Below are 16578 nucleotides of genomic sequence, written 5' to 3'. Positions count from 1 at the left end.
ACTAAGAGGCCCGAGGCCCCTCGCACCCCCCCAGTAACCTCCATAATTGCAATGGCGCTTAGAGGTCTTTGACTAATAATACAACTTAGCTCACTCTTGCCCTTTTTTGGTGGTGAAAATGGTGGAAGGCGTGAAGGGTACCTTGCAGCTGCCAACCAACCGACGAAACACACGTCATTTCTTCGGCCTGAAATTTGAGTTCAAATGGTGCAGGAGGTGCCTGGCAGCCCCGCGTCTTTGGAGGCAGCCACAGAATCTTTTGTCTTTATCACTTGGGAAACTTAGCCCACGACCGCATCTTGCATTCTGAACTGGCATAACACCTAGAGTAGTGGGATCAGTTCCAATTTATGGACATCTCCAACCTCGCCCCATTCCAGCAGACCGGCATGGCCGATGAGAACAGGGCCTTTGTGCCACTCGGTAAGAGACAAACTTTGTTTGCTGCACCAGGCTGAGTCCACCGCAGCAGATGCACTGACTTGCTCATTTACTTGTTCATGGCTTGAGCCTTGACTGACATGAAATATCATCAGAGAATAACCCAGAAGTGATGACAACACTGGTTCAACAGCTAGGTCTATCGCCCAAGCTACAGTTCCACGACGTCTGGTCACTGACGGACCCTTCTTTACTGGCATTCCTCCCACGGCCAGCCTATGCCCTCCTCCTCGTCTTCCCCATTACATCCACGTACGAGAAATTCCGAGAAGAAGAAGACGCCACACGAGAGGAATACACTGGCTTCGGGCCCAACGAACCCGTCGTCTGGTTTAAACAGACCATTCACAATGCCTGCGGCCTGATCGGTCTGCTACATGCGGTGACGAATGGAGAGGTTGTCAACTTTATCGATCCAGGTTCCTCGTTGAAAGGTCTGCTTGACCAGGCAAACAACTTGGCTCCGACCCAGCGTGCAGATCTTTTATATAACAGTCAGGCATTGGAGGCCGCTCACGCCACCGCTGCGGCCATGGGCGATACACAGGCTCCAGATGCTTCAGAGGATGTAGACTTGCATTTTGTCGCATTTATCAAGGATGCAAACGGCGGTTTGTGGGAGATGGATGGGAGGAGAAAAGGTCCCTTGTTCAGAGGCACTCTGGCAGAAGGCGAGGATGTCTTGAGTGAACATGGTCAAGAATTGGGTGTGGGGGCATTCTTGAAGAGAGAGGAAGAGGCTGGTGGACGTGAACTGAGGTTCAGTGTGGTCATGTTGGGACCGAGTTTCGACGAGTGAACCACAAAGTCGAAAACAAGCACACCAGAAGCAACGAAATCATGGGCGGTGAGGTCACCGTACTTGACCACTGACGTAGGGTCAGTCGGTCGGTACTAGGTATGAGGAGATTGAGGATTCGGGGTTTAGGGATGCGGGATGGGAGGGAACATTCATATCTTCAAGGAAGGTCATCTACGATTTCCATGATGATGATACCGAAATGAGACCATGAGACCACGACGAATTTCTGTCCGGGAGGAAACGAAACGGGAAAGATACCGATGAAACCAATGAAACACACCCAACCAACCAACCAACCATGAATCTAGGTTCTATTCCCCAAATGTACAGAGTGTGATAATATGCTGTTGTTACATAGCCAGCGAGCATCATTTCGACCACCTCGCGGCACCCATGTCTCTTGCACGAAGAGTGATCTTTCCCGTCTCCTTTGCCTCTTTCTTCATCGTGTATACCTCGACTCAAACTCGCTCCTCGCCCTTGACACCGGCACTCTGATCCCACGACCTCTCCATATCCGCCTTATCAACAGCGGCAGCAACATCAGCACCAGTAGATCTTTTATTCCTCCGCCTCCTCGAATTCCGTTCCACATGTTCAAACGGCTTTTGTACATCCTCTTCATCGCCATCAACACCTTCACCCCAAATCCCACCCTCACCAAATTCAACATCTGCTTTCTTCGACTTCAAACCTAGCCTCGTATTCCTCACACCCCATAATCCCTCCAAATCCATTTCATTGCGTTTAAGTTCTGTGAACATCTGAACCACGATTCGTGTGGAAGAGTCTTTGTCTCCGAAGCCAGCGTATTTATGGGTGCTGGATTCGGATGATGATTGGTCGAGGTCGAAGTCGGGACCTGGCGGGTTTTCATACTCTTCTTCCTCATCCTCTTCGAGCTCTTGCTCGTTCTCATCTTCGAGGACCCGGCGACCATTCTCATCACGAGCAACCGATGATACTGCAACACCCTCACCGTTCCCGGTCCCAGTAACCTCAATATCATCATCCACCTGGCCCATATTAACACATATCCAACCCGTTGTAATCCCATCATCCGCACTATGATCTCCATCCATCAATGTATTGCCTACACTCTGCGCGAGTCTCAACCGTCGGGCCTTCCTCCTCAGTTTCAACTTCAATTCATTCCGGCCCAATAATCCATCTGCATACGGTCGTAATTTGTATTCTTTCCTCGCCCAACGACAGAAGCGATCTGCTGAGACATTTAAATGCTTGACACTGCGTGCGGTGCCGATGATCATCAGGAGATTGGATCCTAATGCAGGTGGAGGGTTCATGTCTCGAAGATCGAGGATTATGAGGTCGTCAAGACCGATGTGAGTGGAGAGGTGGTCGAGGATCGAGGGGAGGATCGAGGGTGGGTTTGCGGGCAAGGGCGGGATTTCTTGTCGGAGCAGGTCTTGAGGAGTCAAGGGTGTGATGGGAGGGGTTGGGTCGGGGACTTGGAGATACCAGGGTATGGAAGAGGAGGTTGAGGATGTGGATGAGATATCATTGTTGAGGTCTGGAGATGGTTCGTTTTCCGTCGTCTGAGATTCCGACTGTGGCGGAGATGGAGATTGAGATTGAGATTGGTTCAAACGTATTAAGTGATGAAATGGTCGTGATACAGGTACATGAACAGATCTGGATCTGGCGATCGGAGAGATGAGTGCGTTTCTTCCCGTCGACGATACCGACGCGGGTATCGAGATCCCTGCTAAAGAAGTAAATGCATCAAGTACAGATACCCGACATGTCGTGCATCTCTGTATTGAGCGATGCATTCTGGAACAATCTTGTCTTGAAAAACGAAAGGACAAATGGCGCAAGTAAGAAAGAGCGAGGGTGATTGCGCTGAAATCTAAACGGGGTCAGAAATCGTGGTGGAATGCATATATGTATCAAACGGCTTGAAGGATCGCGAAAAGTTCCCCGATGGACAGAAACAAAAAGTTGAAATGCCATCATGGACCTAAATACGGACTATTGTTTTCCCGAGAGTGTAGGATCAAAGAGTTCGCCTACGGCGATGTAATTGGTCTGGCTTAGACGTCGGTCCTTACTAACTCATTACCCACTTCGTCACACACTACTACTGAATTCGAGTTTTGTGGTCGTTATGGTCATGTCTGTTTCTGTGTGTGTATCATTTGACGTCCCAGCCTCTTCACGTGGCTATGCACAATCTTTATACCTACCTATGGAGGGTATTCAGTACACACATCATACACCGTTGTTCGTAGTTCCTTATTCTCCCAGCCAGCCATATACCTATCGCGGAGGAGGTATAAAATTTAGGCAATGCAGTTCTCGAGTAAGGTAGCGATCACCAGTGAGGGAGGAAACCATAGTATTAATCCCTTAATAAATTTTCACGGTAGAATATTTCTGGATCCATCTCTCAGACCAAAAAACTTGGATAAAGTGTCCCATAGACTACTAGGCTACTCAAAGCCTGCACCTCATCATAAGAAGGTGAGCCTCAGTTGCAGGCAAAAAAGAAAATCTCCCCGACAGGGAATCGAACCCTGGTCTCCCGCGCTCGTTACTTGGTAGTGACAAGCGGAAACTGAATTGCATGTTAGACAATGATGCACAACTATTTGCTTACGTGATAAGAACTTACTCATGACCACTAGACCATCGAGGACTCATTCTAATTGGTCAGAATGTACGAAAGTACAATAAATATAATGTGTGCATTGCGATTTGCTTGATGTGCCATGATGCTGGAAGAGTCTAAGTAGCTGTATGCAATATTTACTACAAGAAAATGATTCTTCAAAACTACGAAATTCAGCTATCAACTATGCTAAATTCCTCATGGTTTTGCAGCAGGAATAAAAACAATGGTACGGAGAGGCTCAGGAACAGTTCATTCCGAGCGTCTACATTTCGTTATTCTTTGATCGTATCTATCAAGAATCAAAGTTAGAGGGAAGGACATGGCATAATATAACATAGGAACGGCATCAACTACACATGGCGACTGGTAGAAGATTTCTCTTCATTCTCTTCAGATACAATCCCAGATGCGACGACCAGCTAGATAGGTACTTATCGACTATTTCCATCCATCCTCCTATCTCCTCTACAAAGGATCCAGACACCGATGCTTGCTTGTGTGATGTCGATATTGAGAACTAGGATCAAATGAATAATAACTCGACCTTATTCCGTCGTCATGTACACATCGCCACCGTTGTTCGGGCCTGAGGTGTTGGTAGCGACACCGGCAGAGGTACCACCACCACCACCACCACCACTCGTAGCACCTTCATCCGAAGTTCCATCTGTACTCTGGACGACAGGAACGAGGAACTGGTGAGACGTAGAGTCGAGGGCCCTTGCCGTTTCAGTCTCAGCCGGGTCGTCGATTGTGTCGCCATCACTTTCTCCACGTGTGTTGTTGGCCGTCGCCGTCTCGCCTAGGACGTTTCGAGTATCGTTGTCACTTTCGGTATCTCCAGAAGTTTTGACTGCGACGGCATCTTCCTCGTCTTCAGTCTTACCCTCTGCTTCATCGTCGTCTTCATCTTCATCCTCCTCGTCCTCGTCACCTTCAACGTCAGCTTTTTCTGCGATCCACTCAAAGACCTCTTTCTCATGCAGCTTCATCATCTCATTGAGGAGTAATCCCTCGGATCGGACTAATGTGCCATATCGTTTGGACGCTTTGCCGTCTTTCTTCCACAGACTGTGTGCCCGTGAAACGAAAATCTGAGAGTTGTCTTTATACCATTGCGGGAGCCATGGATGGTTATGGTTGTAGATGGGTCGGATCGGATTGGTCGAAATGAAACCAATGATTCCTGTAAGGTTGGGGTATACATTTTCTGTCACCGGGTTAGTATGTGTCGGAAAGCTGCTCGAGGTGACCTTGTACAGACCATTCTCGGAAACCAGTTTGGCAACAGCATGGAATGCATGGCCTGCTCCAATTAAGAATATCCCACCAGGGAAATCATATGGTTCAACATAATTCTCCCAGAGGTAAGAAGCGAGCTTTTCTCCTTCGCGCCGTGCTAGGTCTGTTTGATTGCTTGAGTATTCCACATTGTTATTTTCATACCCACCCGACTCTCCGTAGGACGAAGACCCGGTGTTGGGATCGACAGTGATGAACTCTGGAATGTTTATATCAATGACACCATAGTTGTGTGATACTCCCCAGCGTATGTACGACTGTACGCCGTCAACCTTTGAAAGTGTAAGAGTAAATTTTTCAGATTGAAGCGGACGACGAGGGCGAAAGAGACAGTCAGGTAGGCAACGCAGATGTCAATGGGAACGGGGTGCAAACGATGAACACTTACAAGCCAGGTATCCTGAGGTTTTTGTTGCGTTGTAACGCCAGAATTGGAGCCGAAGAGTAGATCAGGTCTGGTTTCAACTGATCAGATTCATGAATGAACGCAGAAGCACTTGTCGGGAATCAGCTTACGAATCATGAAAAATCATCAGCAGGTATTTCCGTGCTTCGTAATTTGGTCTGCCAGAGTAACGTCAACATATGACAACCCTCCGCCCGTGTTGTCAGGTCAACTTACGAGGCCAGCACCTGCTGGTCAAACGACTTGGAGACGGTATCACGGAAGACGTGGAGTTGAGTCAACTTGAATTTATCGTACAAATGCATCGCTTGCCACTGTCGGATGATGTCTGTGTTTGGTTTTGTGAGCTCATGGTCTTTCATACGCGACGTCTCCATCTCTTGACAGGATGTTCTGCTGGAAATACAGCTCTTCAGACCCGTTTCCACTCACCATGTAGTCTTTCGCCCTCAAAGGATCCGCTGACAGGTTCTATTTTACTTTGATTAGTGTCAAATGTCTTGAAAGGTAGGAGTACCAGTAAATGCAGAGACCATGGTATACCTTTTGGATACACGCTCCTCCAATACTTCGACTGAACGTTTCGTACTTTTGCAATCGTATCGATGGCTGAAGCTGTCGCACCTGTGGCAGGAAGACGATCTGGCGGCTCTCCCATCAAGGTTCGTGTCACGGCGACGGCGGATTTGGAAATGGCTTGGAAATTGTAGCCTCCCTGAGATCATGTGAGTGACATGTGTGGCCAAAAGAAGCGACTCACCTCGAGACAGACGGCAATCTTGCCACCCGCAAGTGACATGAGCATATGTGTCATATGAGCGTAGCAAGCAGGGGACACAAAACAACCTCCAAGCTCGTCACCGGCTGCGGCATCGAATCCAGAAGCAACTACGACAGGGCGTTAGAAAGATCTCCGAGGGTTTGGGGGATATTGTTACTTACCAATAACAAAATCGGGATCAAACTCGGTCGCAATGGGCATGACAACCATTTGGAAGGCGTACATATAATCTCCATCTCCCATTCCTTTCGAAGGCCAGGGTATGTTGACGTTTCTATGCTATTAGTGCTTTGATCTTGTCCGTCATATCATGGATCCGACACTCACTTGCCAAGTCCTGCCCCGGCGCCACAGTGATACATGTCACCCTCGGGGCCAGAGGGATAGAACTTCCCGTCCATGTGGACATGTAGGGAAATATAGAGAATATTCGGATCATTATAAAATGCTCCTTGACAACCATTACCTGCTTACATCAATATGGGAGGTATCAAATAATCTGGACCATGTTAACCTACCATGATGTACATCCCTGGACGAGATCAAAGTCAGCATGGGGGAGTACGGCGACAATGGATGCATGTGTTTTCTCACCAATCCACAATCAAGATCTTCCGACATTCATTACCGAAGTCTTCTTGGCATACCTTTGAGGCAATGCAGACATTATTGAACAGACAGAATCCCATAGTTCGAGTGACTTCGGCATGATGTCCTGGAGGTCGAATAACAGCTATGGCATTCTTGACTTTTCTTGAAACGACTGCACGGCATGTTTCGATGGCGGCACCAGCAGAAAGCTTCGAAGAAAAGTATGAAAGGTTGTTGAAGTAGATTGAGTCCATGGTGACGTCTTCTGACAAGTCAATGAGGCTTTCGTCACTCATTTCTGTTGTCACGATTAGCCGTGGTCCTTCAGAGCAGTAGAATAAATAATTGGCGACGAACCTGCTGTAGACTTGACGAATTCATAATGTTCGTCAGTATGGATAAGGAGACATTCTTTCTTTGTCGCTTCACGTGCTTCAATCCTTAATAGAGGATGCTCGACGAAAGGGACGACCCCAGGTTCTTCGACAAGACCAGCCTCGCGAAGCTCCTTGTAGATGTAGTAGATACGGCGAGGGTCCTCGGGGTGAACATTTTCGCCACTGGTAGCTGCGATTTCGGAATGATAGCGCATGCGCTCATCATAACACAGCCCAGTGCGAAGCTGCGAGATGGGAAGCCCTTTCTTTGAAGGGGGAAAGCCATCTTCGAGACCAGAAGAGCTATCAGAGAGAAGACTGTCTTCGTAGTCGTCGTCCTCGTCGGAGGTCTCCAGCTTTAAATGAATTCCAACTTCAGTCGAAATGTCCGGGGTCTCACGCATAGGCGTGTCATTGCTGGTTGAGCGGGGTTCTCGTACTTGCGGCACAGGTCTTGGAAGTCTGAAGGCGTCGACACCTGGACCTGCCGGGGTCTGAGCCATCCCTCCAGCTTCCACCAAACGTTGAGCCACTCAATCACAATCAAACAAGAGCGAAACTGGTGCTAAAGCTCAATCATAGTCTGCTAGGATGGTTTGGTGGTTCCAGTGAGATCTTGGCTCCTTTACTTGGGATGCCTTGGTCCAGGAAGCCTGCGCCAACCAATCAGGTTTTGATGAGGTACAATAAGATCAAAGGAACATACTTGGAGTGTAGAGAGGGGCGGAAAGAAGAGTGTCTGAAGTCGAAGCCGGACTAACCCCAAAAATCTGAGCTGATGGCAGACTAGGTGTGGGAATAGGAGGAGGTGGATGAGGTAGATGGATGGTTGTACCCAGTGTCAACAATCCGCTAGAACAAAAAGGGGCTGACGCATCGCCTGCATGTAGAGAGATCTGCTGAGGTGCTTGTATGGAACAATCAGCAGTCGCATCAAAACCGAGATTGAACTGGTGACAGATGTATGATTGTATCTGCAAGACTAGAGGTGGACACGAGAGGAAACACGACTACAGCGAATAACCTGAAGTGGTATCAGGAAGTGCCAAGATCTTCACGTGATTAGATGAAAGGAAAGGCGAGTCACGTGTTGTGGCTGCTGTTCCAACTTACGACGACGACGACGACGATGACTTGCTGCAGCGTGGAAAATCTATGCTTAGTATTTGGGCGTACGTACTTGATCAAGGTAGCCGCTTGCAAATCTTTGTTCATCATGCCATGGATATGCTGTGTGTGGTGTATTGCTGTGCGAGTGGTCTGAACTCGTGTACTTCAATTCATGCAAAAGCTTGTCAACTATAGCGCGAACGATAGCAGTAGCCAATTACAGCTCAATAGGCAAGTCAGGTTTTGGTGCTTTGCGTGGTTGAACTAGGTACGAATGCTGCTAAAGATTATTGCTCCTCAAGCAAGCTAGCACAGTCGATCATCGCTTAGCAGTAGGCTCGGGAGTATCGATCTATGAGAGGTCCACTTTTCCGTGTCCAGACCCCAGGATCTGATCCCACCAGAGCAAAATCTCCACCGCTTTCCTTCCAGCTCAATTCATAAGAATCATCACAGACCAATCTAGGATATTGTTGCTCGAGAGATGGAGCTTTAAGCATTGCCATCCTTCTTAGCAATGTAGGCTAAATTTCGACGTCAGTAAATTTGATCCCGAAAACTTCCGACTCGGTTGTTGCACTTACCCAAGAGATCGAGGACACGGCGGGAGTAGCCCCACTCGTTGTCGTACCATGAGACAAGCTTGATGAAATGGTCGTTGAGGGCAATACCGGCCTTTGCGTCGAAGATGGACGAGTGGTTGTCTCCGAGCAAATCGGTGGAGACAAGGTCGTCCTCGGAGTATGCGAGAATGCCTGAGATGGTTAGCTGGTTGGAACATGTGTGTAAGACAGCTTTGTTGACATACCCTTGAGTTTGCCCTCTGAGGCATCCTTGATGGCCTTCTTGATCTCGTCATAGGTGGCAGATTTCTCCAGGGTGACGGTGAGATCGACGACGGAGACATTGGGAGTAGGGACACGGAGCGACATGCCGGTCAGCTTGCCATTGAGAGAAGGAATGACCTTTCCGACAGCCTTTGCGGCACCGGTGCTGCTGGGGATGATGTTCTGAGCAGCGGTACGGCCTCCTCTCCAGTCCTTGGCGGAAGGGCCGTCGACGACTTTCTGGGTGGCGGTGTACGAGTGGACAGTGGTCATCAAACCTTCCTTGATGCCAAAAGTGTCGTGGACAACCTTTGCAAGGGGAGCAAGGCAGTTGGTCGTGCAGGAGGCGTTGGAAATGACGGGGATGTCGGAGGTGTATGTCTCTTCGTTGACACCCATGACGAACATAGGAGCATCAGCTGAAGGAGCGGAGATGACAACCTTCTTAGCACCACCCTTCAAATGGGCAGAGGCCTTCTCAGTGGTGGTGAAGACACCGGTGGACTCGACAACGTAGTATGCACCGGTCTCAGACCATGGGATCTCGGAAGGATCTCTCTTGGTGTAGAACTTGACGCTCTTTCCATTGACGACCAAGGTATCACCCTTGACCTCGATTGTGCCCTTGAATTGACCGTGTGTAGAGTCATACTTGAGCATGTATGCCTGGAAAGGGGGTGATCAGTATGTTTCTAGACGACGAGGACTCGATAAAGATACGTACGGCATATGTGGGCTCAATGAAGGGATCGTTGACGGCAACAACGTGGACATCGTCGTGCTCGACACTGAAAGGCAGGTTAGAAAGAGGCTCGGGGGAGATTCAAAGGATCGAGAGATGGACTAACGCATTTCTGAAGACCTGTGAGAAAAGTCAGCTACTGAAGAAGAAGAGCATGGTCGTTTCTGGCACTCACAATACGTCCGATACGACCGAAGCCGTTGATTCCGACGTTGATAGGCATATTGTTAGATTGAAAGAGGTTTGAAGAAGCTGTTGGCAGAAGGAAAGTCAGTACACAGAAAGTCCCAAGTCAGATCAAGGGTTGAGGCTTGCGGCGATGATTGTGGTTATATGCAGTTGATATAAGGACAATGAACGCACGTGGGAAGATGGCAGGACTCACGTAAGTGAATATCAGCTTTGGATGATCAAATCAAGGGTTTTGAGGTTTCTGATGAGTTGCAAAAGAGACTGCAACTGTGGTCTGATGAGGTGATGAGGGTAGCTTTTTGTTTCTTTTGAGCAAATGGTGGGGCGGTGTTGATGTTGAGGGGCAGGATGATAGCTGCGATTAAGAGTGGCTGTTGCTTTCAACGCAAATGTGGCCCAGACAGCCCACCAACGGGAAGGCAAGGAGGGGTTCCCACGGTTTCCCCAAGAGACTCTGTTAGCAAAAGATTGCCCTGCGGCCTTGGCACCAACGCCAATCACAACTGGTTGTCGGGTGGTCGGGTTTTTTGGTCGGTCCCGATGGAGGAATCACTATGTGTGGAATTATCGTGAAACGATAATCAAACAACTCGATTCTCCGTTCTTACGATAAAAGAACGGACGACGGACAAAGACTCTCGGATGTTGCACTACAAGTATGGGTAGTGGGACTGATGTGATGAGGCTATGATGTGATCAATTAATCCACACGTGGTGGAAAGGCTGGTTATAGGTACTTATACAGCATCATTCCCTACTCATTGTGTGTCGTATGCCTGCAGGGTCATGACCTGGTGGTGACTCAACATGGTCTTGCTTATCAAGGATAAGACCTTCATCTCAAGTACGAGGTCAGGGCAGCAAACATGGCCGATCAGCATTCATCCAATCGTCGTGGGGGCCCCGGATGGGTGTGCGGCACAGCTGTCGGAGAAATGGGTTGATCCGCAAAATCTCCCGCCATAGCCGACATCTTCGCCCGACACTTGAAGAGGATGCGTCGACAGTGGAAGATCTTTGGCATAAGAAAAATGATCTGGACCAGGCCATGCTACCACTATTGGCTTTAGAACCTGGTAACTTCAGCCAGGTCTCATCTCACATGATACTATGACGAGGGGGTGGGCGTTGAAAAACTCCCAAAAATGGCGCATGTTGAACCCTTCACATGTCCTTAGCGGAAGCCCGGTCCAAGCTACCTGATACGCAAAGCCGATGCGGCGACGGGATATTGGATCCTAATTTCAGTACTGTCAAGTCTAGATTCAACTCGATAACACTGGGGACAACACGTGCACGTGATATCGGTACGCTGCTCTGACTATTGCTCAACCAGAAACTGATAAGATGCGTGGATTGATCGATCTACATGCGAATTGCTTTTGACTGACTCCAAAATTCTATGACATGGAACTGTCTATTCATCCTTGGCACCACCGCGGCCAGAACGCTCTGCGGCCTCAATGCTGGCCTTGTCGCTCTTGGTCTCTCCTCCGCCCATGTTAAAGGGACCAGCAGAAGCCTTCCATGGTCGCTTGAGCTCGCCAACCGCAGGCTGGCCGAACACATGCACCTTGACCAGATTGCCCTCAAGCGCGCTCTTGACCGGAATAATGGACTGGATCAGGAGAGGATTGGTGTAATTAAGGTAAAGATGCATGAATGCCATCATGGCCACACCGGTGAGCTGGCCCTTGTATGCGGCGCCGAGCTGGTTCTGATCGTACTCTTGGATGGTGGTGGTGACCAACTTGGGCTCCTCGCCGGATCCCATGGGTGCCGGCTCAACATATTTGAGTGTAGTGAGATCTGAACAGAGAATGTGTCAGCTCCCTGGTCTCACATGCGCTTTGGGACCGTCTCTGGAAACATACCTCTTTTGGACTTAATCTTCATGCCAATGTAATAGTAAAGGGCCACAATGATCAAGTTGGAGCAGATGTACAGGGCGCGCACCCCGTTCAGCACGGTAGGATCATCGAATGGGATTCGTTTGGAAACTTGCATCATCCCCAGGATGATGGCCAAGTTGGTGCTATTGCGATGTTCAGCCACAATTCAACGGTTGCAGGACAAGTCAAGAGGAAACTTACATCTGGGGGTTGAGCATGTTGACCATGGTTGCGACGGACGAGGAGAGACTTCTGATCCTACCGAGAAAGACGAAGAAGCTCAGTGGCACCAGGGGGATGCGATGAATTCAGATATTATAAGAGAAAGGTGAACTGGAGTTGAGGTTGAGGTCGAGATGATCGAAATGGACAGATCGCAGCAGCCAGATTGAAGACGAATATCAAGTGTAACCTAGTAAGGTCCCACTAATAATACACGCGAGTGTGGACGTTGCCTCTTTGCCGCCAAGATGTGGCACCCCAGATAGGGAAGGAGGACGATGCCGCCCTTGCTCACCACCCACCAGCTCACGGAGTAGGTCTGCCTTGAAAATTGGTGGCGAGTAACAGTGTCGCAAAGCAGCGTTGTGTCCTAGTGTTCGCTGGGTCGTTCTATGGACCTTACATTTACAGTACAGGTGTGTATAGTGTACCTTCGATAAAACGGGACCTGCCACTGGATACCCAATTGCCCAGCCACCCAGCTCGCCCGAATTTCCCAACCTGTATCATAGGTGGCACTCTTACAACTGCTGGGTTAAAGCGGGCAGCTGTGGTTTAGCATAGCATTATATATATACTCGTTGGGATCCTGGTTCTACGCAGTTCTATGAAGAATGCTGTTACATAAAATATAGTTACATTAAATGAGTCTCGTGTGTCCGTCCATAAGTCTCCTAATACGAGCGGAAATATCCAGGCGTTATGCCCGAGAATTTTTACTCATCGGATTTCGCGAGTTCTGGTTGGAAAGAGAAATCGCCAGCCTAATTCTGAGATACAGAGGGGCTAAACACATGACCTGTTCACCAAATAGAACAAAAAGAAATTACAAAAAGAAACTCCCCGACAGGGAATCGAACCCTGGTCTCCCGCGCTCGTTACTGGGTAGTGACAAGCGGAAATCATGACCACTAGACCATCGAGGACGTTTTGCGATTGTTGAGGGGAAACCTAGACTAACAAATCATAACTCCTAAGAATATGCGGAGCCCTCTGTCAGCGCTGAGCATATTTACACTTTTGGGCTGCCAAGATGTGGACAAGCGCCACAATTTTGTCACAGCCACTTCACCAGATTTCGTAGCCAGACAGGAGGAATTCCATCCTCAGATTGGCTATGCCGACCTGCTCTCTCAAGATATGTCGACTTGCCATTTCAATATGGCGCTTGATTCGAAACTAGCTATATTCGTGGGTGAAGATTACCTTCTACAGTGATTACAGACCCAGCTAGGACACCCAATATCCATCGCCGAGAAACACTCCACAGAGCGCCGTATAGTCCCCTTGCTTGAAGATGCCCTATTGACTTTTGAAAACTTGTATTTTATGTCCTCGTTTCGGATGATCTTCTTTCAGCATTCACCATTTCTCTGATTCTTACCGCTGTCCGAACGCATCAATTCAATGTCATCGTTGTCTCCCTGGCGAGATTCCACAGTCACACGATTGCTGAGAGATTTGTGACTTTGGGAACCTGTACTTGGCATAGAAGATTTTGAAACTCGGTAGGTTCGTTCTGATTCGGTTCGTTCTGATTCGGTTCGTTCTGAATCGGTGCTGGATTCGATGGCACTGCTACCAAAGCAGCTAGGGAAAACTCGGCGGAGGAGTGCGCGAATTGCAGGGAGGCAGCAGCAGATGATGCTGACAAAAGCCTCAAGGACGCTCCAGTACGCTGTCGGTACATTGTCATCTAAAGACAAAATCAAATTAGGATCATCCTTGAAGGGGAGTACTTCGGTCTGACGTACATGTAGGGTTGCTTGTTGTCGCAAACTGCACCAATGCGGTCAATCGAACGATACTGACGATGGTGATGCTGTTCCAAAGTCAGTCAAACTATACCCAGCCATCGTGGTGTGGATTTGACTTACAAAAAGCCAACCGAGAACATCAAGATGATATGGATCAACTTTCGTCGACCCAGATCTAGCTTGATCAACTGTGGAATCGGAAGGACAATGATGAAGATGTCGAAAACAATATTGACGATAGCGTGAGCCCAAGCAAATGCATTGAAGTTGATGCAATGCCCTTCCACCTCACCCGTCCAGCCTTCCCAACCAAATGAAATTGGTGTACAATGGAAGATGACTCCGAAGGAGAAGGAGATGATGAATGCAGAAGTCAAGATTAGCGAGGCAATCACGATCTTGCGGAACCTCTCGGACTGGAATACACGATAATAAAGGAGGAGAATGGCCGCCTTGGTAAATCCAACGACGAACATATAGAATATCTCGGTATACCAGGTGAACTATTCGGGTTAGTTCAAGATGAAATCGAGTTAGAGAATGTCTTCGACGGCAGGAATTCATACCTTTACAATTCGGGTGATCTTATCGAAAGGTATCGTCCAAATATCTTTGCCAAACCCGTCACTGGACATGACGAATTCAAGGGCAGCCATCGGAGTTGCGAGTATCTGCAGAGAAGGTTAGAATTTCAAAAAGCACGGCATCATATTTCTCCAGGGGTTTTCATACCAGTGCAAGGACAACACACAAATCCGCCCATTGAAGTCGGGCCAAGTGCGGAAGCCGATCAGCAATTCTTAGAACAACACAGACAACGGCCAGGGCTCCTGAGACACCAGTGACAATAGGCGTGACTGCTGTGTTGTCTCTGACAGGTTCGTTGCAAAATGTGGCAGTGAAGTTTCGCGCCGCTGAGCAGGACAGTTAGCTTGACATCTGTCCCAAAAACAGGTGTTCGGTACATACTGAGACTATCCTTGACTGAACAGCTGCTCAAAGTGCAGTCTTGAACGCTCGTCATGAGAAAGACGTCGGCACATATGCATGGTGCATCTGTCGAGTCACACGAGGACTGTGGTAAGAAGGTCCCAAGACATGTGGCCTAAAGTTCAAACTTGTTAGTCGACATGGGTACCCTCAGCAAAGGTGAGGTAAGTCCTACAGCACATGATGGCAATGACTGTGCTCGAACCGAAGCCCACAGACTCAAGGTAAAAAGACACAGCCAGATTGTGTTCATACTGAAGTTGAACAAGCTAGATGGCGATTTGAGGATATGGCTGTTTGAGACAAGTAACTGCGGTACAACGACTAAGGCATGTCATATATGTCGTTTGGTGCTTTTCACGAGCGAGAGACACAGTCCCGGGGCACTTGAGATGTGATACGAGTAGGACCTCGAGATTTTCTTCATTGTGGAGGTGGAGTGTCAGTAATGGGCTGGGAGGTGGCCAGTGAGGAACGAACGTCAGCGTGCGCGACCGAAAAGCCCGTTTTTGGATCAACGGCAGTGGCGCCAGCCCTGTGGAGAGCCGGTTGGGACACTGGACCTGAAACTGCATGGGCTCATGCTTGTGATGAAGTTGGTCTTGTACGGCTTGATGGAAGGTGACTTCCGTCCAGGACCGGCAGCAATCAGTCTGAGACTAAGCTGGGGTCCGAGCAGGGTTCCGGGTAGAGGCATCGATCCGCAACGTTGAATAGATTTCACCGGGCATACTTCGTGTGTCGTAATCCACTGATGGGGCGAACTAGTCTGGTTCCATACGCCAACCCTTCCTGGGAAGGGATTTTCCTCGTTGTGGTATGAAGCAACCAGTGGCGAACAGATGCAAACCCAAAAGGCGAGACAAGTCTGTCAAACTGCAGATAGGACGTGGACAGAGTGACAGGCTACTAGTCTCGAGAACGGTCGGGTAGCGTAACCAGAGCTTCGCCTGAAGATGCAAATCTTGACATCGGGGCGGGGGAGGCAACTCAGAGGACTAATGGAAACATTGGTGAACAGGTGTGACAGGCTCTGCGGCTCTGCGCATATTGGGTCTAAGATGGGCGCAGGCTTGCGACGCTCAGCTGAGTTCTTGATGTCTCGGACTGCAAGAGAAGTGGTTCCTGGACAAAACTGCTGCTTCCACCATGAGGCTTAGCTTATTAGACATCAATTTGAACGGAGTGTTTACCCTGGCCAAGTTCTTTGTTCGCTAAAAACGGGGGATTTTGACAATCTGATCACCTCACGATGGCGTGAATGTAACTGGTGAGTATGCATGGTTGACAGATTGCCTCTCGCCAATTATGGAGATCTATGCAGTAGTCGAGCATCCCACTGTCTGAAAACCGGTTCACTTGTACCCATGTGCTGGGATTAGCGAGGGTCACCATGAGAGCGTCTCCATATTGCGTTCCCTTCCGTAAAGTCAAACCAGACTGCGATGGATGGCGTGGTGGGTCGGGTCAGGGATCAAGATTCGTCAGGACTCAATGGCAATGATGGT

At 48.9% G+C, this 16578-nt stretch overlaps 6 protein-coding genes, 1 non-coding gene and 1 pseudogene across 8 annotated transcripts; 1 reads left to right on the top strand and 7 right to left on the bottom strand.

Moving 5' to 3' along the window:
* The first annotated feature begins 274 nt into the window (after positions 1-274).
* PV10_04899 (uncharacterized protein) lies at positions 275-1532 on the top strand. Its single transcript, XM_016369489.1, has 2 exons — positions 275-423; positions 537-1532. The coding sequence occupies exons 1-2, from the start codon at positions 351-353 to the stop codon at positions 1238-1240; spliced, it is 777 nt and encodes a 258-aa protein (XP_016225277.1). The 5' UTR covers positions 275-350; the 3' UTR covers positions 1241-1532.
* A 3-nt stretch (positions 1533-1535) lies between these two features.
* On the bottom strand, positions 1536-3168 carry PV10_04898 (uncharacterized protein). The gene has a single exon (XM_016369488.1). It carries the CDS (start codon positions 3037-3039, stop codon positions 1705-1707), a length of 1335 nt encoding a protein of 444 aa, XP_016225276.1. The 5' UTR covers positions 3040-3168; the 3' UTR covers positions 1536-1704.
* A 593-nt stretch (positions 3169-3761) lies between these two features.
* On the bottom strand, positions 3762-3905 carry PV10_04897 (annotated as a pseudogene). The gene has a single exon. The product of its transcript is annotated as a tRNA-OTHER (tRNA).
* A 521-nt stretch (positions 3906-4426) lies between these two features.
* PV10_04896 (uncharacterized protein) lies at positions 4427-7841 on the bottom strand (the record flags this gene model as incomplete). Its single annotated transcript, XM_016369487.1, has 13 exons — positions 4427-5091; positions 5146-5455; positions 5572-5638; positions 5700-5747; positions 5806-5917; positions 6022-6060; positions 6133-6304; positions 6350-6477; positions 6532-6644; positions 6698-6836; positions 6889-6902; positions 6965-7259; positions 7319-7841. The coding sequence occupies 13 exons, from the start codon at positions 7839-7841 to the stop codon at positions 4427-4429; spliced, it is 2625 nt and encodes an 874-aa protein (XP_016225275.1).
* A 1099-nt stretch (positions 7842-8940) lies between these two features.
* Positions 8941-10240, bottom strand: PV10_04895 (glyceraldehyde-3-phosphate dehydrogenase; the record flags this gene model as incomplete). The annotated part of the gene is made up of 6 exons (XM_016369486.1): positions 8941-8972; positions 9033-9203; positions 9257-9941; positions 10000-10063; positions 10124-10137; positions 10193-10240. 6 exons carry the CDS (start codon positions 10238-10240, stop codon positions 8941-8943), a joined length of 1014 nt encoding a protein of 337 aa, XP_016225274.1.
* A 1250-nt stretch (positions 10241-11490) lies between these two features.
* PV10_04894 (uncharacterized protein) lies at positions 11491-12839 on the bottom strand. The gene is made up of 3 exons (XM_016369485.1): positions 12303-12839; positions 12084-12244; positions 11491-12018 (listed from the first exon to the last, which is right to left on the bottom strand). Exons 1-3 carry the CDS (start codon positions 12326-12328, stop codon positions 11627-11629), a joined length of 579 nt encoding a protein of 192 aa, XP_016225273.1. The 5' UTR covers positions 12329-12839; the 3' UTR covers positions 11491-11626.
* Positions 12840-13162: 323 nt separating this feature from the next.
* PV10_04893 lies at positions 13163-13249 on the bottom strand. The gene has a single exon. It is a non-coding gene; the product is annotated as a tRNA-Asp (tRNA).
* Positions 13250-13490: 241 nt separating this feature from the next.
* Positions 13491-15594, bottom strand: PV10_04892 (uncharacterized protein). The gene is made up of 7 exons (XM_016369484.1): positions 15246-15594; positions 15050-15185; positions 14813-14994; positions 14647-14751; positions 14201-14583; positions 14078-14145; positions 13491-14019 (listed from the first exon to the last, which is right to left on the bottom strand). Exons 1-7 carry the CDS (start codon positions 15321-15323, stop codon positions 13679-13681), a joined length of 1293 nt encoding a protein of 430 aa, XP_016225272.1. The 5' UTR covers positions 15324-15594; the 3' UTR covers positions 13491-13678.
* Between the last annotated feature and the right edge of the window lie 984 nt (positions 15595-16578).

This window comes from Exophiala mesophila (assembly GCF_000836275.1).
Source record: "Exophiala mesophila strain CBS 40295 unplaced genomic scaffold supercont1.3, whole genome shotgun sequence".
Taxonomy (NCBI): Eukaryota; Fungi; Ascomycota; class Eurotiomycetes; order Chaetothyriales; family Herpotrichiellaceae; genus Exophiala; species Exophiala mesophila.
This window is presented reverse-complemented; position numbering and strand designations above follow the sequence as displayed.

Bases quoted from the DNA above. Each gene is read 5' to 3' on its own strand.
- PV10_04899 (XM_016369489.1), top strand. From the start codon at position 351: ATGGACATCTCCAACCTCGCCCCATTCCAGCAGACCGGCATGGCCGAT. The intron at 424-536 runs GTAAGAGACAAA...AAATATCATCAG, and splicing joins CAGGGCCTTTGTGCCACTCG to AGAATAACCCAGAAGTGATG.
- PV10_04898 (XM_016369488.1), bottom strand. From the start codon at position 3,039: ATGCATCGCTCAATACAGAGATGCACGACATGTCGGGTATCTGTACTT.
- PV10_04894 (XM_016369485.1), bottom strand. From the start codon at position 12,328: ATGGTCAACATGCTCAACCCCCAGAT. The intron at 12,245-12,302 runs GTAAGTTTCCTC...ACATCGCAATAG, and splicing joins AACATGCTCAACCCCCAGAT to CACCAACTTGGCCATCATCC. The intron at 12,019-12,083 runs GTATGTTTCCAG...TTCTCTGTTCAG, and splicing joins GAAGATTAAGTCCAAAAGAG to ATCTCACTACACTCAAATAT.
- PV10_04892 (XM_016369484.1), bottom strand. From the start codon at position 15,323: ATGAACACAATCTGGCTGTGTCTTTTTACCTTGAGTCTGTGGGCTTCG. The intron at 14,995-15,049 runs GTATGTACCGAA...TGTCCTGCTCAG, and splicing joins TTCAGTCAAGGATAGTCTCA to CGGCGCGAAACTTCACTGCC. The intron at 14,020-14,077 runs GTACGTCAGACC...TTTTGTCTTTAG, and splicing joins GACAACAAGCAACCCTACAT to ATGACAATGTACCGACAGCG.